Source organism: Myotis nattereri (assembly GCF_964212035.1).
Source record: "Myotis nattereri genome assembly, chromosome: 1".
NCBI classification, from domain to species: domain Eukaryota; kingdom Metazoa; phylum Chordata; class Mammalia; order Chiroptera; family Vespertilionidae; genus Myotis; species Myotis nattereri.
Genome location: NC_138075.1, coordinates 85269994 through 85282220, shown reverse-complemented (window position 1 = coordinate 85282220; position 12227 = coordinate 85269994). Strand labels below are relative to the sequence as shown.

The window sequence follows — 12227 nt, the reverse complement described above, 5'->3', positions numbered from 1 at the left end:
ATGTGGAAAGGGGTACTGTACCAGGGCTACCTGAACTCAGCAAGAACTAGCTTACTTCAGAGGGACCTTCTTACAACCTACATTATGATTTATAAACTTGTATTTCTGAAAATGGCATACCTCCTTATACATTAGCTAGAGGAGCAGCCAAGATACTATCTTCAATCTTTTGGGAAATGAGGTTAAGTTACAAACCTTTTTCATCTTTGTAACTCTAGCATCCTCAGAGAATTTAAGTATCTTCTCATTTTCTAGCCTCTAATTCCTAATATTTATAATATCCTCTAATTTCTCATTTCCAGTAGAGAAAGTTCTGCACTCAGATTTGACCAGTTTAAAATCCACTACTTACTGACTTTGGATAGTGGCTGAACTTTGATCTCCTATCTCCTCATCTATAAAGCAGGAATTGTATTGCCTATTTTCTTAGAGTTTTCATTAGGATTAAATGAGCTAACATTTAGAACACTTAACGAAGTCCTTGTCAGAAAAATTTTAATTATTCATTTTCTCTGTTTTGCTCTTCTGCCTCTTATAAGGTATGACCCATGCAATTGATCATTGCTCATTCTTGATATATGTTAACTTATAAATTGGAATATTTATAAATCAGTTTTCTGTGAGTTTTGTTACAGACTTAGAATAAGTTTTACTAAAGGCCTGTTGCATGAAAATTTGTGCACTTGAGGCCTGCGCCCTCTCACCTAAGCCATTAGTCAGACATCCTTAACGCTGCTAGCAGAGGCAGGAGAGGCTCCCGGCACCGCCATGGGCCTGGCCAGCCATGAGCCAGCTTCTGGCTGAGCAGTGCTCCCACTGTAGGAGTGCACTGACCACCAGGGGGCAGCTCCTGCATTGAGCATCTGCCCCCTGGTGGTTAGTGCATGTCATAGCAACCAGTCATTCCCAGTTGTTCCCGTTAGGGTCAATTTGCATATTACCCTTTTATTATATAGGATTATTATATAGGATTTTAAGTGGAGGATACATGATCAGAAATTCCTTTGTGTGTGAACTGAATAATTTAAAAAATTACTTGCAGAATTAACAACTCAAAACATATTTAGCAACACAAATAAAAATGGTTTAATCAGTTTTATTCTCACAGAGGTTCATAGTTATAGGCCTAGTTTAAGTAATTGGTAAATATAATAAAAATCAAGGATAATTCTTGAATTGTGGCTTGTATTCTATTTCAACTCTGAATCTATTCTCTCTCAATTCTGAATCTATGTTCACATCAAAATCATTAGCAGTTTTCTAAAAGAGAATGTGTTTTCTCTGAATCAGACTGATATTGTCCAAATTTTGGCAACTATTTCATGACTCCCCAGCCCCAAATGGCAGAAAGTTCTCTCAAACTGTCTTAAGCCAAAAAATGAACTTAATGACTCAGGTAATTGGGAAAAAAAAAAAGGGATCTTCAGGTATGTCTTGATTCTATCAATGTAAGTTTTTGGTCATAAAAATATTTAGGAGCTATTTTTGTTTTAAAAGTTTACTTTTGGTTTATTAAACCTAAACTGAAAAACTCAGTTCTTAAAGTTCAACTTTAAGTATAAATGCTCCAACTTTCTTTTACCTTCTTGAATATAGGGAATATAGTTACAATAATTGTTTTAATGTCTCTATTAATTCTGTCATCTGTGGCATTTCTGTATCTGATTCTATTGAGAATGTTCCTCTCCCTGAGCTTTACTTTCCTGTGTCTTATCTGGTAAGTTTTGGTTGGATTGCAAACACTAACTTTTATCTTGTATTCCTCTATTCTTGAGCTTTCTTGCACATGATTTACTTGGAAGCAATTTGATTCTATTGGCTCTTGCATTTAAGGTTTGTTAGGTGGCACCAGAATAGCATTTAGTGCAATTTCCCCCATCACCCTGTGAGTACTCTGCCAATTCCTCATGAATAATGAGGCAACTGGTTGATAGGAACAGACTATTTCTAGCCCCATGTGAGCAAAGATTGCTCCTGCTCCCCATAACCCTCTGAGGTTCTTTCCCATGCCTCCTTACACACATGCACTGAGCACATTCATCTGATCTGCAGATCTCCAGAACTTGCTTCCTCTCTAGCTCTCTTCTCTCCAGTACTCGACCCTGTCCAGCCTGCCTTGACTTTCCCAGATGTCCACTCTATTGCTGCACTCAGGGAGGCTGCTCGGCTACAACCGGCCGTGCTATAGCCTGAAAACCTCTCACCAGGTCAACTCGTGCAATGGCAGGGCTTCAACTTCTTTGGAATTTTACCTAAAGATTGTAAATTTTAAGGGTATAAGTAAAAAATTCATAATTTTGATCACACTAGGATGTACTAGTAAGTCTGTCTTGCAATTGGTCACAGTACACAATTACCTGGTGGTGGTGATGAAATGGAAGCTTTCATTTCAAGGCAAACTTTTCTTTCTGATTTTGCTTTTCTTTCATTGTAGAGCTCCATCTATGACAAGCAAACTGATCTTTCCCATGTTTATGCCCAACTGCTGAAATCCTCTCTGACAGGTGGCCAAGCCTGCCTGTTCATGTGTGAGCTCACTAGTGAGGTATTTGTTTTGTTGACCATCCTGAGTGGGCTGGCTCAGGTGAGCTGCACTGCCTTGAGGGCCCTAGAATGAATGCTCCTGCTCTGCACAACTCATCACACAGGAGAAAAAGAAGAGCTAAAGTGATTGACTGAGGTTGACCAGGGAGGAGTGGCTTGGCAAGACTCCAAGCCTCGCGCAGTGGAAAGACCGATTCGGAGCCGACAGATGTGTGTTGTCTTTGGCTCCACCATGTGCCATGACTTTGAGCAGAGTATTTCACCTTCTGAATTTTGTTTCCATCTATAAAACTGGAACTGTATTACCTACTTGTCAGTGTTGTGAGGATTAAGCGATGTAACCTTTGTAAATCACTTGGCAGTGCAGTTCCCTTTCCTCCTGATCTCTATCCCTGATCTGAGCTTCCCCAGGGCAGTAATCAACTCTTCTGAGGAGAATCGTCCTCGGGGAGACAGATAAAACTGGTTTCTGAATTAGTCACGTGTGGCCTTGCTGGTAAGCCCTGCTGAGCTGCCCAGTCCGATAGTACACTGTGTCCCTGGCAAGATGCTGAATGGCCTGCTGAGTAACCGACACCAGGACAGATGGGACTAAGCTGTGTACAGTTTGAGAAAGGCCAAGGTTTCCCCAGATATATTTTTTTAAAAGACCAAACCTTTATAGGTTCCACAGGAAGGTTTCTATCTCATAACCTTGGCAATGGCCTTCTTTTTTTAAAAAAAATATATTTTTTAAGATATTACATCTGTGTCCTTATCCCCACGTTATCCCCTACCCCCCCCCCGTCATGCCCTCACACCCCCCCCCCCCCCCCGTTGTCCATGTCCATTGGTTAGGCCTATATGCTTGCATATAAGTCCTTTGGTTGATCTCTCCCCCTTACCCCCACCCTCCCCTACCTTCCCTCCAGGGCCCAACAGTCCAATCAATGCCTCTCCATCTCTGGATCAGTCCTTGTTCATCAGTTTATGTTATTCATTATATTCCACAAATGAGTGAGATCATGTGGTATTTATCCCTTAAAGAATATCCTTCAGCATTTCATATAATCCTGGTTTGGTGGTGATGAACTCCTTTAGCTTTTCCTTATCTGTGAAGCTCTTTATTTGACCTTTAATTCTGAATGATAGCTTTGCTGGGTAAAGCTATCTTGGTTGTAGGTTCTTGGCATTCATCACTTTGAATATTTCTTGCCACTCCCTTCTGGCATGTATGGTTTCTGTTGAGAAATCAGCTGACAGTTGTATGGGTATTCCCTTGTAGGTAACTGTTTCTCTCTTGCTGTTTTTAAGATTCTTTCTTTGTCTTTAGCCCTTGGCATTTTAATTATGATGTGTCCTGGTGTGGTCCTCTTTGGATTCCTCTTATTTGGGGTTCTCTGCACTTCCTGGACTTGTAAGTCTATTTCTTTCATCAGGTAGGGGAAGTTTTCTGTCATTATTTCTTCAAATAGGCTTTCAATATCTTGCTCTCTCTCTTCTTCTGGCACCCCCATAATTCGGATGTTGGTACGTTTGAAGTTGTCCCAGAGGCTCCTTACACTGTCTTCATCTTTTTGGATTCTTTTTTCGTTTTGCTTTTCCGGATAGGTGTTTTTTGCTTCTTCGTATTTCAGATCTTTGACTTGGTTCTTGGAATCCTCTAGTCTGCTGTTGGATATCTGTATATTATTCTTTATTTCAGTCAGTGTATGTTTAATTTCTGACTGGTCCTTTTCCATTTTTTTGGCATTCTCATTAAGATCCTTAAAGGTCTCACTGAGTTCCTTGGAGGTTCATAGAAGATTCTTGGGTAACCTTATAACCTGGTTCTGAACTCTATGTCCTCCATTAGTTTGCTTTCCTCCATTTGTGACATGTTTGTCTTCACATTTTTGGCTGACTGCGAGGAGCCACTGTGTCTATAAGAACTGCTGTGCTGGAGACACCCTTATGGGGTAGGACTTGCTTCAGTGGGGCTTTGGTGCTCACTGAGTCTGCCTCTTGAGTGTGTCCCTTATGGATGTGAGGAGTTGAAATCTAGTATCTGACCAGGGTACCCTGGCTCCTGGATCTCCAAGTCAACCACTGTGTGGGTCCACCCAGCAGGGGCTACAGGGATATCAGCAGATTTCTCCTCTTTGTTTGGAGTTTGGAAGTTTTGGAGCTCTCTGACCCAGCTGCAGTTTGTTAGGCTGCAAAAGCGCAGGTGCCTCCTTTGTGCTGCCAAGCACAGCTTGGGCGGGGATGTAGTGGGGTGGGGTCTCAGAGAGTTCCCAGGGCGGGGCAAATAGCAATGGCGTCGTCGGCGACTCTGGGACTCCGACTCCGCGACTCCCCAAGTGCCGCGCCCCCACAGCAACAATGATCCCTGCAAGCAGCTCTGTGAGAAAGCCACCTTCGCTTTCAGACCTGCTGCAAGACAGTCCCGTTTCTCCCCGTAGGAGCCTGGGACCCCAGCGTCTCGCCGTAAATGAGTTCAGTGTGTTCAAGAGCTTGTGCCCTTCCGATTGACAAAAACCACGCACCCAGGTGCAGCCACCTTGCGCGTGCCCCTGTACCTCTGTTCTTGGTGCCTCTCCCCTCCTACTCGGTCTCAATGCTCTTTTTTCTTTCCTTCTAGTTGTAGAACTTCCACTCGATCAGCTTTCCTGTGGTTCTGGATGATAGCTGTTTTGTCTCATAGTTGTGGTTTTAATGTTGTTGTGGGGGGCAGCACGTACAGGTTTGTACCTTATGCCGCCATCTTGGTTCCTCGGCAATGGCCTTCTTTTATGTGACCATAAGACAAGCTTTAAAAAATTATATTTTCATTGATGAGAATATTTTGCTAATTCCAATTATAGTTCATATACAATATTATTAGTTTCAGGTGTACAAGACAATTAATTAGACATTTATATAACTTATGAAGTGATAGCCTCAATAAAGCTAGTACCATCTTACATAGTTATTACAATACTAGTAGCCCTGTGCACAAATCCATGCGCCAGTAGGTCACCGCCACCCTCCTGTAGCTCTCCACCCACTGCACCGCCTTCCTGTAGCTCACCCCTTCATAGCTTGTCTCCCTGCCCTCTCCTGTAGCTTTCCGCCTCCCGCTTGCTTGCTGCCCTGCCCTGTAGCTCTCTGCTGCCCGTAGCCCGTACGTAGCCAGTAGGTCGCTGCTGTCCTCCTTTAGCTCCCCCCGCCTCCCCTCCTCACCCCACTCATAGCTTGCTGCCATGCCCCCTCCTGTAGCTCTCCACAGCCCGCTTGTACCTCGCTCGCCCACCCTCCTGCTGATCTGTGATCTGGTTGTGATGTGCTTGGTTGTTATGTCTCAAGGCATAATGGCTAATTAGCATATTCCTCTTATTATATAGGATTATTAACTATATTCCCTATGTTGTACTTTACATCCCCATGACTATTTTGTAACTGCCAATTTGTACAACTTAATCTCTTCACCCTTTTCACTCATCTCCCCAACCACCCTCTGACAACCATCAGTTTATCTGTATCTATGAGTTTGTTTTTTTTTTAGATTCTACATCTAAGTAATATCACATGGTATTTGTCTTCCTCTGTCTGACTTATTTCACGTAGCATGATACCCTCCAGGTCAATTTGTTGCAAATGGCAAGATTTCACTCTTTTTTTATGGCTATGTAATATTTCATTGTATATATGTACCATTTCTTTATCTGTCTATTGATGGACTCTTAGGTTGCTTCTACATCTTGGCTATTATTAAGGGACGCTACAATGAACTCAGGGATACATATAATTTGTGAATTTGTGTTTTTGATTTCTTTGGATAAATAGCCGGAAGTGAAATTGCTGGGTAATTGCTCTTAGTTCTATTTTTAATTTTTTTTTAGAAACCTCCATACTATTTACTGCACCAATTTACAATCCCACAGCAGTGCACAAGGATTCCCTTTTCTCCACATCCTCGCTAACACATTTGTTGACCTATTGATGATAGCCATTCTGGCCTGTGCTTTGGTGTGATGACATTGACTCATGGGGCCTGTGGTGCAGAAATAGTCTGTGAGTCTTGTATTATTAGGATGTTGTCTGTAAATTACAGGTTCCTCTTGATGAGGCTCATTAGGAGGAAAGGTCCCTGGCCTTTATAAAAGGAACAGCTCTTTCTTTGGAGCCATAGGCTTGATTTTATGGCTGCCTTGAGTTATATGATTGACCAACATTCCTTCTTGGTGCTGCATACCAGGAAGGCTGGAACCAAATTTAACACTCACTTTTATGTAAGATTTAGAACTCCATGGGATAAATGTTTTACATATGTTCATTCTAGATGTTGTTAGTGTTTGTTGATAGTATATAAAAGAGGGATTTTATGTGATAAGATGTATATAGGTGTGCTAGACGGAGAAGAGACATTAAAGTGGTTTTAAAATCTCCACTTAAAATCTAGGGGGAACATAGGAAACCAAAAACCACAAAACAGTAATTTCATAATAAAAATGCATACAAGTAGGAGAGTCATGAACCAATAGAGTAACATTTGTATATTGTATTCTTAAACTTTCACTAGTTTCAATAACTATTTGTTATTATATCAATATTTCAACATTATATTCAGACAGAGGTTTCTTTCCTTCCAAGTACTTTCTCATTTGGGAAACATAACAGAAGAGAGAATGTACAATGTTAAAAATTTATTTCTGAAATGCTTTATTCTTTTAATCAGTACACATTATATTAAGTATAGAATTTCCTTAAAAATTAACAAATAATTCTAAGTTTCACTGTTAGGACACTGATATAGAGAAGAAAACATCTGGCTCTTTTGACTTTTCTTTTTACATTTGTCCAAGTCCAAGTAGAGTCTCATATTAAGGTTCTTCTGTGCTATTTCTGTCCAAGTTGTGACAGCTACAACATAAATACAGCTTTTTATTAATCACAAAAGATACATGCATTCAAATATTTTTAAACACCTTCAAATGCACATTTGCATTTATTGCATTTCTAGAATAATACATTTTTACCACTAACTCAAATGTTTAAGATTTGTAGGTATTTTAAAACTAAATAGCAATAAACACTGTCATGGTAAAAAATGTGGAAAACATTTATAGGTGCAAATTCAACCAATGAAAAACAAAAACCCTGAGAATGATAAAATTAATATTTAACTCAATATGAAAATGTAAATATGGAAAAAACATCATGTGGGACTTCACTGCTGACAGATGGCTTCTCCACTTATTTTAATTAATTTTATATTTCTAGGAGGTTATTAAAAGGACAAGGCTTTCAATTTAGAAAGGCTGTTTTATCTCTTATTGGATGAATTCTCTCAGAGATAGCAACTATAAACTTTAAGCAAAATACAAAACCAACAAGGAGAACAACTGAAAGGAGGTAATAGCAGTGGCTGGGTCCCTGCTTCAGTGATTCTTAGCCTCAAGGAGGCCAGAGTTGGTACCATACTGGAGCTAAAATTCTGATAGAAAAACTGCAGTGTTTCTGGCCTGAAGAACTAGAGGAGTTTGGGGCAATGAAAGTCACTGGAAAGTGAGGGAGAAATCCTGGAAAGGCGAGAGCCAGTGTGATGCGGTCCTAAACCCTGTGTATAGACTTTTCCTAAATCTATGGTAAAACCTTGAACCACTTGTGAATGAAAGAGACTAAGAACTGTCCCAGAGACAGAGTTTGAAATCCGAGTCTAATCAAGGTAATCACCTGCTAAAGCCACAAGTCAACACTCTTTAGAGAAATACAATTCAGTTTCCAAAATAAAATAACAATTTTAAAGATACAATCTAAAATTAAGTCAATATATGAAGAAACAGGAAAATATGATCCATTCTCTAGGACAGTGATGGCAATCCTATGACACGGGTGTCAGAGGTGACGCGAACTCATTTTTTTGGTTGATTTTTCTTTGTTAAATGGTATTTAAATACATAAAATACAATATCAAAAATATAAGTCGTTGTTTTACTATGGTTGTAAATATCAAAAAATTTCTATATGTGACACAGCACCAGAGTTAAGTTAGGGTTTTTCAAAATGCTGACACGCCGAGCTCAAAAGGTTCGCCATCACTGCTCTAGGAGGAAAGACAATGGAGACTGACAGCAAGATAATCCAGGTTTTAAAAGCAGCTGTGACAACTTTCCTCAATAAAATTATGGAAAATATGCTAACAATGAAAAGATAAAAAATCTTAGCAGAGAAATACAAACTATATAAAAAAACAAATAAAACTTCTCGAATTGGTAAATATATTATTCAACAGTAGAATGGGGATAACAGAGTAAACAGACTTAGTGAATCTGAGGATAAAGCAGCTTAAAACTGTACAACCTAATGAACAGAGTCCTTAGGAATCTGTGATAAAAAGTTGAACATGTATGTAGATGGAGCCCCAACAGGAGAGGAGAGAGAGAATTGGGTATAAAAATACTTGAAGAAATAAAAGCTGAAAATCCCCTAAATTTTGTGAATGTATAAATTTATAGGGTTAAAAAAATTCAGTGATCCTGAAACATAATACACACACAAAAAAACATAACTAAATTTCTGAAAACCAAAGAAAATAAAAAATATTGAAAGCCAGAGAAAAACTATGTATTACATATAAAGTTACATCAATCTGAATGACTGCCGACTTCCCATCAGAAACAATGGAAGGCAGAAGATTATGGAATGATCTTTAAAGTGTTGAAAAACTGTCAATTCAGAATTCTATATCCAACAATAATTTATATGAAGGTGAAATAAGGACATTTTCATATGAAAGAAAAGAGAATTCACTGCTAGCATACCTGAGCTACACTGAATGCTAGAAAAAGTTTTTCAGTCAACAGATAAAAATTAGAATTATTCTAAGGGATGAAGAGCACTGGAAATCATATCTGTGTAAATGCAAAAGACTTCTTTATATCTGAAGTACAAATGATAACACTGTCCACTGTCATGCAATGTTAGTGATATATGTAGATACAAATTATATGACAATCACAGCATAAATATTGAGGAAGTAAGTCTATATGGTTGCAAGATTTCTGCATTTAATGAAAATGGCACAACATGAAATCTAGTCTATGAACAGTTAAAGATATATATATATATATGAGGATCTCCACAGCAATCACTAAATTAATAATGCAGAGATGTAACTAAAAAAAAACACCTGTGGGTGAATTAAAATAGAACTCTAAAAAGTGTTCAAATAATTCAAAATAAGGCAGGGAAGGAGGAACAGATGAACACCAAACAGAAGACTAGTAGAAAGCAAACAGTTAACTGGTAGCCCTAAATCCAATCGAATAACTGATTAGATACCAACTGACTCCAATTAAAAGACAGAGATTATTGCCCAGCTGGTGTGCTCAGTGGCTGAGGTCATGGTTCACTTCCCAGTCAGGGCACATGCCCAGGTTGCAGACTTGATCCCCAGTAGGGGATGTACAGGAGGCAGCCAATCAATGATTCTCTCTCATCATTGATGTTTCTATCTCTCTGTCTCTCTTCCTTTCTGAAATCAATAAAAATATATTTTAAAATATATTTATAAAAAAAGGCAGATTGTCAAAATGGTTGTAAAAAACCTAAAAGATCCAACTATATGCTACCTATAAGATATGTAAGTTGAAAGTAAACAGATGGAAAAGTTGTAACATGTAAGCCATAAGTGTGAGAAAGCTAGAGTGGCTATGTCATTATCAGATAAAGTGGACTTCAAGACAAAGTATTACCAGATGTGTAGAAGAATACTATATAACAAAAGCGGCTAATTAGAAAATACAGCAATCATGTATGTGTGTTTACTAATAACAGAGCTAAAAGTGCAAAAAGCAGAAATTGAAAGATAATTCTATAATTACAGTTGATTTTAATATCAGTCTTTTCATACCTAATAGAAATAGACCAGAAAAAAAAAATAAGGACACAGAGAATCTAAGTAATGCCTTCAATTACCTTGACCAAATTGCTATTTATAGAGCCCTTCCCTCAATTTTTGTATAATGCATGTCCCAATTAAGTGCACATGAAGTGCCTAGCAAAATAGACTATATGTTGGGCCATAAAAAGAATTTATGTTCTCTAACCACAAAGGAATGAAATTAGAATTCAGTAAGAATAAGTAATATATCCAGAAAACATACAAACACTTGAAAACAACCATAGATCTCTACATTATAAATGGGCTAAAGAATAAACCACCAGGTAAATTAAAAATATTTCAAACAATGATAATAAAGATATATCAACATTTGTGGAACACAGGTAAAGCAGTGTTTGGCAAAAGTTTTAATTTTATAGTTTTTTAAATGCTTATTTTAGAAAAGAAAAACTAAAGTAGTTGACTTAATATTCCAACTTCAGAAAAGAAGGATAAAGTAAACCCAAAGTAATCAAAATAAAATAATAAAAGCCTTGAAATCAATGACTAGAAAACTAACAGAAAATTAGCATAAACAATATCTGGCTCATTAGAAAATATTAACAAATTTGAGGATTCTCTAGTTAACCTAACCAAGCAAAAAGATTCTGTTTACATGATGTTCTAGAATAGGCAAAACTAATCCGCAACAGAAAAACATCAAGGCAATGTTGTTGGGCAGGAGTTGATGAGGGTCTAGGATTGACTGGGAATGGCCATAATGAAACTTTGTGGTGTGATGGTTCTGTATCTTTCTTTTTAAATATATTTTATTCATTTTTCACAGAGAGGGAGAGGGAGAGAGAGTCAGAAACATCGATCAGCTGCCTCCTGCACACCCCCTACTGGGGATGTGCCTGCAACCAAGGTACATGCCCTTGACCGGAATCGAACCTGGGACCCTTCAGTCCGCAGGCCGACGCTCTATCCACTGAGCCAAACCAGTTAGGGTTACGGCTATGTATCTTGTTGGGGGTTTGGGTTACTCAGGTGAACGTATATGACAAAACTCAGGGATGCACACTTAAGATCTGTGTATTTCACTGCTGTAAATTTTACCTCCAAAGGCTTAAAAAACAAAACAAACCCTAAGCAGACAATGAACTCTAATAGTATTGACACAGATGTGTTGAGAGGAAAGTATTTTGATATCTATTAATTTACTTTAAAATTAATAAAGTAAGTTGGGGTCATGAATGAACAATGGATAGACGGGTAGGTATCTTAGAAAGTACGGTAAAATGTTAATGGGGAGTGTAATGTGCTCAATGCAAATTCTCCAACTTTTCTGTATATTTGAAATTCTCATAATGCCATTGGGACCCTATATTGAGGTTAAAAATATAAGAACTAAATAATGGGGTAAGAAAGTTGTGCTAGAAAAAAAACAGGTACTAAAAATGAGTAAAGGATATAGTTATTATTTTTGTGGCAATCATGGCAAAGGTGAGTGAATATTACTCGTCAGTCTACTGAGCAATTCAGGTAGTTCAAGCTTAAAAAGCTATAAAGTTAATTACTGAGAACACTACTACAACAATGTATAGACACTGTACACTTCAGCTACTGCTGTCATTAACTTCCACAGTGAATGTAATCCCACTGTATCACCTGAGCACATTTGGTAGGAAAAGCCCAAGAAAGTGACTTTATTTCTTAGCCCATTTTGTGATAGGCTTTGCAAAATCAGAAATGTAGACAGTATGTAAGGAAATGCTGAATTAAAATTTTCCTAATTGAGTACACTACTCAAATTTTAAATTTTCTGAATTTACCTTTTTTACAGATTTGGAATACT

At 38.2% G+C, this 12227-nt stretch overlaps 1 protein-coding gene across 3 annotated transcripts in view; it reads right to left on the bottom strand.

Annotated features, from left to right (window-relative positions):
* Nucleotides 1-7175: 7175 nt before the first annotated feature.
* The window catches only part of SCFD1 (sec1 family domain containing 1), a 119707-nt gene continuing 114655 nt past the window's right edge, over nucleotides 7176-12227 (bottom strand). For all 3 annotated transcript variants that reach the window (XR_013995921.1, XM_081089683.1, XM_081089684.1), the window contains one exon: nucleotides 7176-7407. Coding sequence is in view for 2 of the 3 variants with exons in the window: in XM_081089683.1 (XP_080945809.1) it covers nucleotides 7384-7407 (24 nt within the window). In the remaining variant the exon portion in view is untranslated. The remainder of the gene's footprint in view (nucleotides 7408-12227) is intronic.